We start from the raw sequence: 18,323 nt of genomic DNA, 5'->3' as shown, positions 1-18,323 counted from the left end.
GGAGTTTCCAGCACGCAGGAAAATTTTCTGCGGGCGGACAAGGATGGTGGCGAGTTTCGCACTTGCGTCTTACCTGCTAGACACGTACTACTTACCTGCTACTTGCGTGTATTCCGTGCGACCTGCATGAAAACTTAAAAATCGATCCGTTTTCAGTTACAAGCGACATAAGCAGAGCTGCCAAGACTCCCTGATTCTGCAGGAGTCTCCCGGAAAAGGTCAAGATCTGTTCATGTCTGAATAAGAGAATATTAAAATCTCCCCGATTTGGGAATTATTTTCGCCCATTGAAATGCTTGTAACACACAGATATCTCCCTGATTGCTGTGTGGAATCTCCCTGATTTGGCTGTGGGAATGTTGGCAGACCTGCATAAGAGGACTGCAAAGTACCTACCTTACAGCTGCGAAGTACCTTCGGGGGAGTTGCCTGTGAGGTGCTGCCGCTAAGGGCTTCCTACTGGTGTTCTGAGTGTACCTTTGAGGGCAAACCCCCGCAACTCACCCAGAACAAGTTTTGCGCATGCTCGAGGCCCTGTCACACTGTGTCTGGGGAAGCCTAGCAGGATTGTTTTTGCTTCCCACGGTTGGCCCGCACCTGACAGTACCTAGCACGTACACTGTTTCTCGCCCATAGTTGCTCCGAGGTGTGCACGCAAGTCTAATTTACCTACAGCCAAGTTTTGAGCAAAACCAAAACTTTTTCCGGGTGAGTCGGGGGATTGCCCGCCGAGGTCCACGCAGAACACCAGTAGGAGGCCCGTAGGTGCCACAAGTCACAGGCAGTTAACCTGCTTGAAGCACGTAGGTTATAGGTTGCATTCTACAAGCATAATACAGGTGTTTTACTGGCAAGAAACGGTGTCGATACTGCTAATATCCGTGTAGCTGGTCAGTTCTGCGGGCGTGGAGCAAGTAAATTGCGTGCATGCTGAGGGTCAGTAATACTGCCTTTCTGCTGGTTAGTTGAGAGTCGGCTGCGGCCAGGGTAATGACATTCACTGGGACTTTTGCCATATCAAATTCCTTCAGAGGAATTCCTTCACGGAATTGTCAGCCCTCAATCGCCACCCATACACCTGACACGCAGGTTATACGGAATACACTTAACCCATCCACGTACGGGCCTCTATGTAATCTGTAATATCGTGCCTGCCTAGTAAGTTGGCCATGAACTTGGGCGCGATCTTCCCTACGGCGCGATCTACACGCGAAGAGCATTCATACGTCATTGAAAAAACTGCCTGTGTCATTCCCACTAGGCAGGAGGGATGATGCGTGTACACTCGTGCTAATATGCACTTAGTTGACTCAATACAGCACTAGTTTATGTGAATTTCATGAAAAAAAAATAATAGATTGTGCAGGAATTATGAAAAAATATTGTTTCTGTGTATTTCATTGATAAATCCTCTTCATTTCAAGCCATCTGTAATCACATCTTACCCACTTGCGAATCGACGTGTCCATAATGTCCTCGAGCCCCCCCCCCCCCCCCCCCCCGCCCCCGAGATAGCTCTGGAACATTCCATTCAATGACGGGGTTTTTATTTTGCAACGTTATCTAATAACTCTCATGTAAGCAAGTTCTTGCTATGGCTAATCTATTTTGTAATGTATCATAATCTATCTATGCTGAGATAGCCTAATTCAAATTTGCAGAGACATAGAAAAAGATTTGTTTTACAATCGTGATACGTTCAACTACTCATTTACCCTGTGCTGAAATCCGCATGTCTGCTCCGCACATGTTATGGCTATCGCTCAAAATTCGATCGCGATGGCTTGTGTGTGTACAGGTACACAGTGCTAGTGTCAATGACGTGTGTGGAGAAGCGTGTGGCTGAGAAAACCCGGGACTCCACGTGGTGTAGTAAAAAACAAATCGGACGTTCGAAGTCGTACATTCAAGAGCTAAAACAGACAAATAGCGAATTCAAAGTCCACTGAAAAGGTCTTGACATTGTAATGTATGTTCCAAAATCATGTCTGGATTAGTTTTGAGAGAATTTTCTACACGCACGAGATCAGGAATGAGATCGGTGAACTGGCTAACAACGTGTGTACTGTGAACATGTGACTGGCTTGTGCACATGGCCTAGCTAGGTGATCGTGAGAGTGCGGCAAGAACGCTAGGAATGCACCCGAGATGCGGTGTGTTGCAAATTCTTGGGGTGAAATTAGACTTCCTTGTTCAGCCCGTCTAGTATCTATATTTATACCCCCGCCAAACGAAGTTTGAAGGGGGTATATAGGAATCAGCGGTCGGGCGGTCGGGCGGTCGGGCGGTCGGGCGGTCGGGCGGTCGGTCGGGCGGTCGGTCGGGCGGTCGGTCCGTTGCAAATCTTGCGTCGCGAACTACTTCCTCAGTTTTCAACCGATTCCCATAAAACTTGGCACAGATGTGTGCCTTGGGTTGTAGATGTGCAAGACGTATTTTTTGACAGTACCCAAAAGTACGTTGCCATGGTAACGGCATATTATGGGCAAAAATGGGTACAAATCTTGCGTCGCGAACTACTTCCTCAGTTTTCAACCGATTCCCATAAAACTTGGCACAGATGTGTGCCTTGGGTTGTAGATGTGCAAGACGTATTTTTTGACAGTACCCAAAAGTACGTTGCCATGGTAACGGCATATTATGGGCAAAAATGGGTACAAATCTTGCGTCGCGAACTCCTCCCACAGTTTTTGATCAATTTTTATGAAATTAGGTACAGATGTTCATCTGAATATGTTAATGTGCAAGACACATATTTCCGCAGTGACAAAAAGTGCGTTGCCATGGTAACGGCATGTTATTGGTAAAATATAGGGCAAAATGCTTCATGGCAAAACTGCTTCATCAGTGTTCTTCCAATTCTCATGGAATTCATATTGAATGTTTGTCTTAGGATATAGGTCAGCATGACACATTTCTTGACAGTGACAAAAAGTATGTTGCCATGGTAACAGCTCACATATTATGAGCCAAAATGATGGAAAATTTTGTGTTGCAAACTACTTCCTCAGTTTTTGCCCAATTTCCATGAAACTTGGTACAGACGTGTGCCTTTGGTTGTAGATGTGCAAAACGCATTTTTCGACAGTACCCGAAAGTACGTTGCCATGGTAATGGCATATTAATGGCAGAAGATCAAGGAAAGATCTTGCAGATTTAACTACTTCCTCAGTATTTTGACCAAAGCTTATCAAATGTTGTTTTGACCAAAGCTTATGAAATGATGTTTGACGGGGGTATAACCAGTCGCTGTAGCGACATTTCTAGTTTTTTTAATAATTCTAATTCTTCATAAAATCACGATAAAAAGACTTCATATATTCATTTTATATTTTAGAAGCGTAGTATGAAATATTTTGGGGTTTTTTTCAGTCCAAGAAAAAAAAATAGTTTGAATAAAAAAATAATGATAAATAGTCGCTCTTGACTCAAGTCTAATTTCCTGCGCCTTCTTGCAGTTACCCCGCAGTTGCCCATGGATACGATGCATAAATAATCAGCTGTTTACTGAGTCGTACTACGTGTACCACCCTACTGCTCTTGTTCAAATTGAGAGGATTGTTATTTTATCGGCGGCACTTAGTTTTATAACCTCATCCAATAAAAAGACAAATTCAAACATCAAATGGTGTGACAGTTTTTGTCAGAATTCCCTATCAATTTCAACTTGTTGCCAGGATAGTTTTCAGATTTCACTTGCTTCATTATCGAAGCTGTTTGACATTTGAAAGAACTGCTCCATAAGAAATCACCTTTCATTTGTTATTTATTTTCACAAACAAGTATTTTGGTCACTTGAATATTTCTTATTATTATTTCAATGTCATGATATTTCATGATGGTTATGTATTCTGTCTTTACATGGCAAGATGGGATTTTTTTTTTTCCGTCCAGGGTCAAAGAAGAAAGTGACAGGAAGGAAACCAAAAGGATAGGGAGGAAATGAAAAGGATACAGTGGAAACTCGATATAACGAGATGGTCGGGACCGAGTAATTTTCCTCGTTATAGCCGATATCTCGTTATATCAGTAGGCGTAAAAAAAGAATAAAATAAAGACATTAATTTGCACATGTGGGACTACCCATCATATTTCAATCAATACTGATAACTTGATATTGTGTGTGAGGGAATTACTCACCTTTATGGGTAAGAAGATGTTTTTCGCCAAGGAAATCCAATATCAAGAATGTGTTTCTTATCAATTGTAGATGTTTGAATTTGTAAATTTATATAGTTTGCGATTGTATCAAGATCGTCTGTGGATTGGTATGTGGTTATCGTATGGGTGTGTGTTGTGTGGAAAGCTTGAATATGGTCTGCACAATGCTGTGTGTGTGTATGTGACACATTCTGTATGTACATTATGACTACGTGTGTGTGTGTGTGAAGACGGGGAATTCCCTAAGTGGAAGGCCAATCACAGCATCAGATTGCCTCACACCTGCTAAACGTCATGATGATGTCATGTATACATATGGCCGTCCCACCACATTTTCTGCATGTATCAGTGTGCGTGCACACACACACTTCACACGTACAACATGCAGTGCTAGCTGGAGTGCACTGAAGAAAATGATTATGTGTGTACAAGACACTTTTTGGCGCATCAAGCTTTACAATCTCGGAAGATGATAGCACAGGCGAAGTAAAGCTTTACCGAAGGCATTTTGCTTTACCTCGCTATAGCAGGTTTGATTTACTATGTTTTTCTTTGTTTGGAAGTCACAAAATTTATCTCGTTATAGCAGTTATTTCGTTATAGCCGATCTCGCTATAAGAGTAGCATTTTACATAGACCTGTGTGGAAGGAAATTTGGGACCGAGAAAATTTCCTCGTTATAACCGATATCTCGTTATAGCAGTGTTCGTTATACCGAGTTTCCCCTGTACAATGAAACACCTGATCAGCAGGCTCTTTTTTATTACAATGGTGAATGCAGTACATCAGAATTTAAGTACAGTTCTAAATAATTTATCAGTTGAAAAATGAGCAAAGAAAATGGATTTCATCGAGTTCTAAATGAAAACTAATAGCATCGCCATTATGATTTAGATCTAGAACCTAGTGCTAGTACTACAGAATAGACCTGATGCAAACTTGTTGTCAAGCTTTTGGTTGAGTTTCTTCAGAGACACGAATTTTGGTAGCACAATACCCGAGTGAATAAGAAAAAGGAAAAAAAATATAAATACACAACTGTAATGCAGGTCTCTAGACCACTCCCGTGCACGAGCGAGCATCAGCCCCCGTTTCTTCAGTGTCACTCTCGTCATTGGCCTAGGCTAGGCTACTCGTGTCGTAGTTTTACTCGCCATCATCAATGTCATACATGGTTACACAAAATAAATAAATTACATCTTGCCATCACCTCAACCACAGCAAAACCCTGAATATCACTCCCATCATAGTCACTCTCAGCTCACAAAACATATCAGCAAACGATACAGACATCGCAGACCTAGCTAACTACTAGCTCTAAACATAGTTGTAACTACGCCACGTTAGACATTAGTTGTACACAAAAATGAAACGGAGGTGAAAAACTAGTAATGAATACATGAAGATCATCAACGATGGCATATTACCGTAGAAAAAAATACACAGAACATCTTGCACCCAAAAAAAAAATCGAGGTAAAAAACTACGATGAGAAAAACTAGGGTGAAAACACGATGCTTGGAAGACGAACGATGAAGACACTACGGCAAAAATGCTTACACGGAAAACAAACGAGTGGGTACCACACAAGCTACGATGTTTTCGCACATACGTAGATAAGCTACATCGTGTTCAATCAAAAAACTCAACAAACACTAGGACAAAAACTCACCTCTAAATTGTTGCAAACGAGATAATCACTTAGAAAAAATGAACAAAACACTCTCAGAAGTGTTACGACCAAAATCACTCTGAGAATGATCGCACAAAAGAAACAATCAACTGATGTTCAGGCGGTTTATTAACAGTGATATTGTGGGTACAGACTGGTAATCGGTTTCACATCAGTACAATAATGATCAATAGAAACAAATATAGTCAGTAATGGAATCACTTACGTACGCATTACACGCAATATCCCTGGAAATGTCCAAATACGATGCTTGATGCACAAACGAATGATCCGCGATGCACCGATGAATGATTCCTCTGACGTAACTCCAGAGGTACAGGTTACGATAGTCCACGGTATAGATCCGGGGTAAAATCCACGATATACGTCCACGGCGAAACGTGCAGAGTCCAAATGTTGTGACGACCACGTCCAGTTGATGCGTTGAATGATGATTCACTTAATATTGTCCAGCTAGGAATCCAGCCCGTCACAGCTTTTCCGTAGCAATGTCCATTGACATAAAAATATGGAGTCTATCTTCAATGTAGGCAAATTAATTATCTGCAGGCAAAATGTCTCCCAGGCCTTATCTCCACAAACATAACAGGTCAGCAGGTAACACAGGACTGACTATAACAAGTCGCTTCAGAGCCAGAAGTGACGTAACTCTCAGAGCAGAGGTGTTGGGTACTCTGCCTACTGCAGAATTTCTCTGGCTTATATACTATCCATTCACCCCCTTCTAGCACATTCTATAACTCTCTCCAACCTACTAGCCAGTCCAAGTTCCAGGAAACCTGGATGACTCACTGCCTAACTATGTACAAAACATCACTGCCAAGAATAACTACCAATCACATTGGGCTACAGGGACAGTGCCTCACTCAGCCAAATATGTTAGCACTTCCCAGAACTTTCTGGAATGGGTGAAATCATTCTAGATTGAGTGAGCTATAATGTATTTCCTGTTACATGCATGTACTGTATAGCTACATTGTATACCACCTAGAAAATTCTCCACTTATCTGGTCAGCCTGTATGTACTATATCTATACCACATAGAATGTTCTCCATTAATCTGGTCAACCTGTGTACATACACATTAAAACAATCATGCATGCAGTACATCATACATGTACATAACTACTAGTGTATACATTTGTGACAGAAGTACGATTGTACTCTGAGAATGAAAGATATAGAATGATACGAAAGCAAAAGAGAGAAAAGAGAGAGAGAAATGGACGGGAAACCTAGAGAAGTTACCCACACTCACTAACGTAAATGGAATTCAACACACACACCCCCGTGCCCGCCCCAGCATAGCAGTACACGTACACACACAAGGAGATATCGTCAAGCACTCTATGAGGAGATAGATCGATATCACGATACCGCGCGTAAGAAATCACTGCAGTTGCTGGGGCAACAAAGATACATGCGCGCTGTAAACATGAATATTGATTAGTTTCTCAGCAGGCTCGAACCCCTGGCAGGTGTTTTGGCCAATAAGAGACATTCTAAAATATGTTTCTTTGCATAAATTATTTTTCTGAGTCCCAGTAAGGATCTCTGTGATTGGCTAAAATTATTCTACAGCTCCTGGCCAAGCCTGAGGTCCGAGGACGCCCTCTTTTGGTCATAAATAATAAAAACCACGTTTTTTGTGGGAGCTGACGGGGATGGGTTAAATAGAACATAAGTAGCACAGGTCCAGCAGGTAAGATGCATGCGAAACTCGCCCAAATCCTTGTGCGCCTGCAAAAATTGTCATGCGTGCTGGAAAATCCTTACATGCAACAAGCCCGAGTAGCTCGCCCAGAAAGGTGTGACAGGGCCTAAACTTGGCTGCGGGTAAATAGGACTTGTGAACGCAACTCCGGGCAACTGCGGGTGAGATACGTGCTAGGTACTGTCATATATGCAGGTCAGCTGCGGGGACCTATTAAAGGGTAGCAAAAATTGTTCTTCGCAAGTTGCACCAAGGAGGTTTAAGAGATGGAGTTCCAACTGGCTGTAATTATTCAAACAGTTGTCAGTTTTCTTTCGATGTACAAACGATTTCCACAGGTGCGTTTGTGCCTTTGATCGTGGGTTTGATGCCGCTGTCTCGCTGAGCAATCTGAAGATTCATTTTGAGCGTTGACATAATGTTGGCTATATTTTGCTTGTTCATTCATTAAATGAAATGAAATCACTTAATGATAAAGCATATAAAACAAAAGTCAATCCCGTCTAGAAATATGTGCAAAAGTGTAAATCAGAGCTGTATCATGTGAAAATGTTTAAAACTGTACCCTCCCGGAAAGCCAGTTTTTTTCATTTTTCCACTTAATTCTGACAAATAAAACTGAAATGGAATAATCTTATAAGTATAATTGTTTATTGATGAATATATCAGATTAGTGTACGGGCATGGCCAGTCGAGTAATTTTCATTTTTATTTCATCATTTTTTGCGCAATTTCTATTCGCGCCTCCCCGTGTCTTTACCACTATAATATGTCACTTATCTACGTAAAGTAGGGATGGCGAAAAGTGATTACCATCACAAAGACATATCTTCCTTAGAAAGTGGCTGGTGATTATGCAATTGTCAATTGTCAATTGACTTGTATTCCTATCTGCGCGGCAGATCCAGTTTGGGACATGCTTCAAATATTTTCCAGTGGCGGCATCAAACATGAGTTCAAAGGAAATAAGACAGTTGTGACTCCATTCTCTTGAACTTCCTTGGTTGCACGCAAAGCTTGCCTGGAAAGGTGTGACAGGGCCTTGAAGGGAAATAATTCCCTGTATGATATGTTAGGCAATCTTCAGGAGCAAAGTTTGTTTATAAAAACAGTAAAAAGCAAGCGGAGCAAGTTATGCTGCATAGCGCTTTATGTGACCCCACCTTTGCATAGCAAGTACTCGATGAACTGAATCTCCATTCTACCTCTTGAGTGTTTTTTAGACTGTTATGTAACTATTACACAAGAGCATTAGGTGAATGGTAGAGCATACCAGCAGTCCACAGCAACGTAACAAAATGAGAAGTGGTGGGGGGGGGGGGGGGATGGGAGAGAATTGGCGGGATGTACTTGACACCTTTCCAGGAATAATTCAGGCATCAAGCTGTGATGAGTCATGTAGGTTGTCCATTACTCAATAATTGTCATGTGGTCAGTGTAGGGACAGTGATTTTCCGCGATCGCGGAAAACGGACGGAAAACGCGGAAACGGCCTTTTGAAACGGAAAAAATATTCCACACGGAAAATCACTTTTTAACAAAATAAAACACATAAAAGTAAAAATAAATCCAACAGAAGCTGTGAATTAATCATTATTACATGTCCACGATATTCACAGACTGCGGAAACTGAGTTTCTAAAGCCAAGTTGTGTTAGTTGCAAGTTCTAGCGATGTCTAACGGCGTTAGATCTAGCGATGTCACGATTTCAATAACTGTTGAACACTTACTCAGTTTGATCCAACACCAACAATCATAACCATAGAAGAAAGTCCATTTATATTCCAAAACACAACTTGTGTCTCGCCGAATAATGTGTGATGATAAAGCCAGTATTTTGGCAGTAAAAGTAGCGGCAACAGAAGAAACTGTCTAACTGTCTAACTGTTATCTGCTCGCGGTAAGCTGTCAGCAGGTGAGTGGAGTGGTGACTTGCTATGTAGCTATGCCTGCCTAGCCTAGCCTGCTATGTCGTGTGTAGAGCACAGCGCACAATTTCAGGAGAGAAGAGTGATCAAACTCCAAGTTCACGCAGAAAAAAGAAAAATCCCACGATGCCAAGGTGCCATGCCAGACTGGCATGGGTGGGGTGGAGAGAGAGAGAGAGACCAATCAACAGAAGAAACCGCGCGTACTGGCGCATTCTTGGAGGTCATGAACTGTCTGGGGTGTTGGAGATGAACAGGGAAAGGGGCTGTTCCCAGGCCCTCTCTCCAGTCAAGAAATTGACACGCGCGCGCAAATTCTTCTGCCAACCAGCCAGCTGTCGGAATGTGCTTTGAAGTTTATGGCAGCCTGGCCTGGCTGGCATGAATGGGTGTTGAGTTTCAATCAATATCTACTGCTGTTTTATTTTTGTATTTGAACATGTCGTTTCACCTGACAGAAACACGGAAATCGGGAAGGTGTAGGGGAGAGGTTTTTGTTGTGTTGCAATGTGTGTGTGTTTTCCTCGTTTTTTTTTGTTTTTTGTTTTTTTGTTTTTTTTTGGGGGGGGGGGGGGGCGGGGACTGAGGCCAGAATGGGGAAAGATCAGAGTGAGATGAGTGCTAGTTTCTTGTCTGGATTATTGACTGAAGAAAGATAAATTGATTGTTCCTTTAGTGCTGAAATTTTTCATCTGTTTAGACCTTATGAAGGAATATAAAGACTTGACTAGACAGTAGTACACTGTAAGTCACTTGACTAGCAAGTCAAGAAAGAGGACATTCATAATGATAGTTGTTGATACTGCAGGCCAGGCTTTGATAGTGATACACAAATATGTACTGTCCCACGGCATGATTAACTGGATTACAATGTATTGACTGAAGAAAGATTCAGGTAGATTGATCGTTCTTTTAGTGCTGAAGTTTTTATCAACACTGCTTATTAAACTGATTATCATGTATTCTGTTTGCAGCTTCTAATCAAAGGAATAAAAACACTTGACTAGCATAAAGTCACTAGCTGAGACTCAGAGACTTATTTTACTTTGTATATTTTTTTTTTCTAATTTGTAGACAGCAGTGTAAACAGCAGTGTAAACAGCCCTCTTTATCATCGCCATAATTAACCTTGCAGATTTACACATTATGCAATACTCTTCGAACATTATCACTGTGGCAACCTATTTGTTAAACCGCCATTTGGCAATCTAAAAAACTCTATAGGTTGCCCGGCTGGCAACCAAGGAAAAAAGTTAAGTGACAGCCCTGTGCATGTTTTGACAGTCGAAATAAATAAATTGTCGTACTGATGTTTCATTTCATTTGTCTTCATGGGTGTGTGGTATGTACAGAGGTTGGAAATCATCAGGTACACTTGTATACACTATGCATAACATGTATGAATGTATACACGATTACACAGGCACACAAACTTCAAATAGCAATCTTTTAATTTTTGTTCATTTTTGCATGCAAATACATGTAAACGGAATTTGCATTTTTTGTATGTACAATTCATATGGGAAAACGGAATTTCCGTTTTTTCACCATTTTGAAACGGAATTCATGATTTTGTGAAACGGAAAAGGCAATTTTTTGAAACGGAAAATCACTGCCCCTATCAGTGTATGCCCAGAGTGGTAAAAGAGGTTCGTCCTACTTGAATAGTTTGCATGAATGACCAGAAGGTAGATGGAGGGAACATTACAATGTAGTCAGCAGGGTCACTTACCAGTACTACATAAACTGTTTTCATATTAAATCTTGAGTTCAGGGTAATGTAAGACCCCATTACAGTGCGGGGCTGGACTGAGCCACGGCCGAGCCCGGCCTCAATTGCGGGGCCGAGCCCCGCAATTCTGTCCATTTGTACAGTGCAGGGCTCGGCCCTGGCTTTTCATTCAAACCTTTCAATATTTTGTCGTAGTGGCGCTCTGCTTGTAAACAAACGCAATTTGGTATAGTCTGGTTTTCAGACCCTTTGCCAACTGGATTCCATGGCGACGAAGTCACCGTTCGGGCAAAGGCCTTTGCCGAAGGAAAAATCCTTTGCACGACAAAACCACCTTAAACTATACTAGTTTTCGATGTTGAGGGGGTTTATGTCCTGAATAACGAATTAGTACGAGCAGAGGGTTTGGAAGCCAGATTAAAATTGGCCGCGCATTTGGCCCAGTGTGCATTTACACTGAGAAAAGGCCGGGCTCGGCCGCGGCCGAGACCACCTCCAGAGCGTGGCCGAATGCGGGGCCAATTTTGGCCCCGCATTTGGCCTTTTGCGCGTTTACACTGAAATGAAGGCGGGCTTGGCCGCGGCCGAGCGTCGCACTGTAAACGGGGTCTTAGAAGTAAGTCACTTGTGGACATCCCTCCCCACCATTGAATAAGACATAAAGAATATACCTCAGTCATTGCAAGGGCTGCAGATATTCAGCAGTGAAAAGCTAAGTTTCAAAGTCCCCTTAAAAGGGTGTACAGTTCTGGTCAAGGTGAGGATTTAGCATTTAACTTTTTGCGAGATATTCAGAAACCACTCTATGAGATGTCAAAGAGCATGCAATTCTTAGGGGTATCAAAAGTTTATTTGATGAAAATCGGTTTTGGAATGGCTGAGATATCCAAAAACAAGGTGAAACAAAGAGATCCTAATAAAAGGCGTGGCCTGTTGCCTTTTATTATTGTCCCTTTTTGAGTCACGTTGAATCCTTCTTAAAATTACATGCTCTTTCATATTTCATAAGAGGTTTCTCATTATCTCACTTTAGGAATGTTCAAAACATGAATCCCCACCTCAACCAGTACTGTACCGTCCCTTTAAAAAGATTTTTTTTTTTTTAATCTTTTATTAGCTTGAAAGGGATGACTTTCAAGTGTAGTCTCTTTTTTTATTGACTAGAGGAAGGTTGTTCAGAGTGGGGTGTCATTGACCAGATTCTTAGAATGTTTAGAAGGTTGAACTGATCCACTCCATTACTGCACACTGCATGTTTCGTTCGACATTAGGATCCTCTTGGAACAGAGACTGTAGCTCTTGTTTGTGAGGCTGGGCTGCAGAATATTTATCACTGAAAAAAAAAAAGAATAAAGAAACAACAGCAGAGCATATCCACACTCTGCACACTGCATAATAAATCTACAACTGTCTTGTCAACCACTGTAATGTGTGTGTGTCTTTCTTTTTACCATCTTTTTGTTTTTGTCTGTTGTTTCTTGTCTTTACCCCTTCTGCAGGATGGGAGACTACCATCGCTACTTGGCTGAATTTTCCAAGTCTGATGCACGCAAGACTGCTTCTGACAGCAGTTTAGGTGCATACAAGAAGGCCAATGAGATCGCTTCATTAGAACTGCAGCCTACTCACCCAATCAGGTGTGCAGATTGTCAAAGTGAAAAGGATGGGGATGGAGTCTACAGGCATTCATAGTATCACACGTACTTGTGCTCTCTCAGTTTACGTAGAGTCGCCATGATGGCATGCGCATGCGCAATTATTTATCCAAAAAAGTTTGTTTACAGCAGTCCTGATTGCATATTCATGTGGCATCTAAATTTTCATCCTTTCTTCTTCAATAACCAATCAGAAGTAAGAAAGGAAGGCTCATATGAATATTCAATACTGTTCTCGTGAATATAAGAGGTTGGTGACCAGCGATTCACTGTAGACCATTATTAAGTCCCCTATTATAAAAGTGACAATTTAGACCTTTATTGAGCATTGAAAATTATGCAGATAATGTAAAATCAGATATATTTTCCCTCTTGAGTAGTAATCACTTTGCATGAGGTGTTGTAATATTTTCTGTGTGACCACGTTCATGTGCCTTCAGGTTGGGCCTGGCACTGAACTTCAGCGTGTTCTACTACGAGATCCTGTCCTCGCCCGACCGTGCCTGCCGCCTGGCCAAGGCAGCCTTCGATGATGCCATTGCTGAACTCGACAACCTGAGCGAAGATAGCTACAAGGACTCTACGCTAATCATGCAGCTTCTGAGGGACAATCTGACGCTGTGGACATCTGATATGCGTGAGTAAACTAGCAAGTGTAGGGTGCTTATATAGTGTGTGGATGTGCCTTGTTTCTTCATGTCTTTGCTTGAGCTGAGGTTGCTACGAAATGTGAAATATTTTGTGCTTTCATGGAGCCGTGATGTTAGTTGTAGCTGCATATATGCTGATTAGATAAAACAATGATGTCAGCACTTCACAGCTCGCCCATTGTACACACAGGAATATTTCAATAATGTTCTTCATTGATGATTTAGAAGTCTACATCATGCTTGAAATGTTGTCATTGTTAGGCAATTGCAACATTATTTTAATATGAAGGAAATTCAAGTTGGTATTTTTTTTTAAAGAAGGAAATTTGTTGATTTATTTTCTTAACTGAAAAAGATTGTGAAGACACTGACATCACATCAACTGATTTACAACTGACTGCAACTCTTATCACTATTTTGTGAAAGCAAGTAGAATTTTCAAATCCCAGAAGTCTAAAGAAACGTAAACTAGTCTGTCAATATGATGTTACTGTACCTATTTGGGCCAATTTGAATGTGGAGTTGAATTGCACTTTTGAATGAACCGCTTGTACTTGAGTTGAAGAGATACTGCCAATACCCAAGTCGATATATTTTATGGGGATACATGCCCGCCCAATTAGTTTCACAGGGAGACACAGAAGTGGCAGAGAAAGTGGTAAGGAATGCAGTAAAAAAAGTGGTAGAGAAAGGGGCAGAACTATGAGAGCCTTTTCCAGTGTCTGGATATTGACCTACCATTAGTACCAAGCCTCACTGATTCTGTAAGAGGCTACCTAAAAAATGAAGTATTCCTGCTCATTGTGAAGAGGGCAAATGGAAACCACCCTGATTTTGGAGTCGTTGTCAATGCTGATATGACATTTGCTCCTGCGACATTTCCTTGTGTCTAATTTTCTCCAAGTACTTCAGAGTTAGGGTAGGGTGTTGATAGGGCTTTAGGTTCAGTTTAATGTGAGGACTAGAATTAGGGTTTTTTAAAATGAGGTTATGTTTGTGGGTAGAATTTATGTTTGGCTTTGCGTGCAGATATTTCCTGAGAGCAATTGTTGCAGGAGCAAATGTCATGGAACCATCGTCACCTGTTTTTGTTGGCTGAGATGGATAGTTGTCCTGACTTTTATATAATATGTTCAGCAGCCCTGTGAGTTAATGAAGAAACGAAACGAGGTGCTTATTGTTACTTTTTGCAGTATTTTATGCTGTTTTTGTTTTGTTTTGTTTTGGTTTTTTTTTTTGTTGTTGTTGAATATACTGCAGATTTCATGGAAAATACTGTTTTTCCCCAAATTGTAGTACTACACATGTCTGTTGCTAGAAAGGTAAAAATACCGTTGTCAGTGAGAATGTGCCTTTTCAACCCTTGGAATGCTACAGTGCTGTTTGCAAGGTTGGCATCCCTGAATTAATCCTTTGCCCTTGTCCCTTCTGTGTTGCATCTAGAATCAAATAAGGATGACAAAGCAGAGCCAGAGGTAGAGGACCTGGAAGAACAGGGGCAGGAGGCTTCTTAATCAACGGTGGAGGGTTCAGGATCGCTCCTCAGATCCAACCTGGCACAGATAGAAGGGACATGTTACAGTGCAGTTGTGTGTTTCTTGTTTCACTATCATACTACTAATCAACTTCATTATTTTTACCTCCTTTCTGTGTATCGGCACACTTCATTTTAATATTCTCACTCTTAAAACACAAAAGAACGTCACGAAAGATAAAATAAAGACATGCAAGGAAAAAAAAAATGGCTAAAATGCACTTGTTTAGGTTTTATCGGTAGAAATGAAATAATTTATTGAGTGTTGTGTGGATTATTAGTGGTAGATGTTCAGAGAACCAAGTTGTCAAAACAGCACATATTTATAATAAAACATCAAGGAAGAGATACTTCGCCATGCACTATAGTCATCATAAGATAATAGACGTCTATGATTGTGTGATATATCCACTTGAAACTTAATGTATACATATATTGTGTAAGATATTGTAACTTTTTTGAGCTTCGTATAAACCTGTTAGGCAGAGCAAAAGCAACATTTAGACAAAAAAAAAAAAGCCAAAAAAAAAAGAAAAAAAAAAGACTGTGTATATATTTAGTCTCATTAATCAGCTGTTCCATCTGTTCTCGCCTATGCTTCTATTGCGCTAGTATTGAAACGGCTAGTCTAGCTTTGTCAATGCGGAAGTATTGTATCTTCTCTCTCTCTCTCTGTTTTGTATGCGTTTCCATTGTTTTTTTGTGTCACTGGGGAGAGATGATGTCAAGCGAGTTGGGACTCAACCCGTGTTGAATTTGTTGTGTAAAGCTTTCTTTCAAATCTGGCGTGTATCTTTGAGCCGTGACCGGTGTGCGTCTCCGATGAGCCGAGACTACAAATGCCACGTGATTCTGTGAATTTGACCGCCCCCCAGTTGGAACTTTTTGCACCAGTTTCACTCGATTCCACACTCATAAGTGCCAGTTGATTTTTTTTTTTTTTGCATTCTTTTAATGAAATCAAGCTTCTGTGAATAATGTGATATTTTAAGGACTTTTAGTTACTTTTTTTGTTTTGTTGATTCTGCACTTCAACATAAATGCTGTCATTGTAGATATCGGGTGACTGTGACGTTTTACGTATGTTACACAAGAATGCAAAAACTAAAGTGCATTTATTTGCTTCACATCTTGACACAAGATGGTTCCCAGAATGTTTTTGGTATGCACTGTTCCCCTCCTCCCCCCCCCACCCCCCACCTTCCACCCCCCACCTTCCACCCCTTGTAAATGAAGAGAAAGAGCTGTGAAACTATCCATGAAGATATTTGTGAATAGATAGTGCAAGTGGAAGATTACAAATTTTGTTATTCTTTAATAAGCTTGATGTCTTTAGAAAAAAAAACAGAGTGGCTGGGAATATCCTGTCAATCATTCTATTAAAATAATAGAAAAAAAAAGAAGATGAACTGAATGCTTGCGTTGTATTGACTTAATGCAGTAGGTGTATGGTAACATATACATTATATTCCCACACACACATGCTCACACTCTCAAATAGAAAGAGCTGGCATGTATATTTGAGCCGCTGGCTGGCAGACGTCTCCGGTGAGCTGAGAGAAAAAAAAAAAAAATACAGAAAAGCTGTAAAAATTCAATGTACGCAAAGAGTGGAGGCTGGAGGGAAATAAGCAGAATTATCAGAGATACTTATTGTGTGGTTTAGAAAGCAACAAATACACACCAGACCAAGCTATTGTTCCTGCAGACAGAAAGTTAGTTTGCTATATGAAATAATCAAAAGTTTGATATTAGCACAAATGGTGTACTGGTTCATGCTCTTTATGCGTGTGGTCCTGTCCAGGAATGTGGATTTTAGTGTTTTATATAGACATATTATGTTGTAATGGCGCAATCAAACACAGCATAAGCATAATGAAGGAATTTGCAAGGTACATTGTTGTATGAATTCAATTTCCTAAGTGCTTAGTCCGATCTATGGTTTGTGATGATATACAAATATGCCTACCAAAATGGGAAAAAATACAATGGAACACTTCCTTTAGTGGTGTGTTCTAGTTTGTTTTTTCTCTCTCTCTCTCAAAACAATTCCTCAAATTTGCCGCAGCATAACAGTATCCATTGAATACGAAGCTCAAGTGTGTTGGACGAAAGTTGAAATTGTACTTGGGAACATGTACGACATTACACAATGTTTGTTTTAGATAACAAAAAAAAAAATGAAAAATGGAAAAAAAAATATATATGTGTTAGTTTGACCTGTGTGCAGAAAGTAATGATTGCTGTTTCATCATTGTAATGAAGATGTTTTTTGTCTATATATTCTCTCTTCTCTACTTATATGGAAATGAGAAAATTGGCTTATTCTCTTCATGTAATCATTGTGAAGACGAGAAGAAATGTCGCAGAATGTTCAGCAAATACAGGTTTATGACTTGGTGATAAAGCTTGTCTGTCTTTTTTTTTTTTTTTTGTGCTCCTTTTTTTTTTTTTTTTTTTTTTTTTTGGTCATGGTTTCATGGTAACTTCCAAGACCAGAATTGCTTGAAGGGTTCATTTTTTTTCTTCTTCTTCTTTTTCTTTTTCATCTTTATGCTGGTTGTGACTTATTGAAGAATGATGAGTTTATTCAAGCTATAGGAGCAAATACTCACTGAATTTGATACATTTGTGATTCCAGAACAGCTGAGAGAGTTGTTGTTTGTGAATTAATTCCACACAGAGAGAGAAAAAAAATAAGCCACATTAAGTAGCAATCTTTAGGTCAGGGCTCTTTGTTCAGGTCTCAGAAACAAACACAGGATGGGGGTGTTGGATTTTAATTCACTCTAGATTAAGGTAATACAGTGTACCAGCTTAAATGTTTATGTACTTGATACATACAAAGTGTAGAATTGATGTCTATTATGCTTATGGTGAAGCGAAAAAAAAAAGACAATAATTGGCACAGTTTTGGAGCTCCGATTGTAGTAATCGTCTTAGACTAAATCTAGTTTTGCACAGTTTACAGTGATTACAGAGAGGATGTAAGGACAAAAGACAGCAACACCTGGTTTGCTATAGAAAATCACCATCGGCTGTTGGTACAATAACTACCACAATAAAAGACGGACTTTGATTCTCAATGTCTCCCCATAACACCTCTCGTGCTGGCCTCATCTTTCTGGCGTGCTGGCCAGTGTTCACAAAGGTGGTGTGAATTTAGAACAGGGTTTATGCAAATTCTTGTGGGTTAAAGGGGACCTCCGGATGATTTTCAGACTTTTACATTTGAACAACTATAAATTAGTTAAAC

General features: G+C 40.5%; 1 protein-coding gene across 2 annotated transcripts in view; it reads left to right on the top strand.

Moving 5' to 3' along the window:
• Positions 1-15,158, top strand: part of LOC139742654 (uncharacterized) — a 48,859-nt gene extending 33,701 nt beyond the window's left edge. For both annotated transcript variants that reach the window (XM_071653181.1, XM_071653182.1), the window contains exons 4-6: positions 12,728-12,865; positions 13,324-13,520; positions 14,977-15,158. In XM_071653181.1, coding sequence (XP_071509282.1) covers positions 12,728-12,865; positions 13,324-13,520; positions 14,977-15,047 — 406 coding nt within the window. In that variant the 3' untranslated portion in view covers positions 15,048-15,158. The remainder of the gene's footprint in view (positions 1-12,727; positions 12,866-13,323; positions 13,521-14,976) is intronic.
• Positions 15,159-18,323: the final 3,165 nt, after the last annotated feature.

Source organism: Diadema antillarum, unplaced genomic scaffold, assembly GCF_040938485.1.
Source record: "Diadema antillarum isolate AM-2024a unplaced genomic scaffold, OU_Dant_1.0 seq00001012_RagTag, whole genome shotgun sequence".
Taxonomy (NCBI): Eukaryota; Metazoa; Echinodermata; class Echinoidea; order Diadematoida; family Diadematidae; genus Diadema; species Diadema antillarum.
Note: the sequence above shows the minus strand (reverse complement) of the source record. Positions and strands in the feature narration are given on the sequence as shown.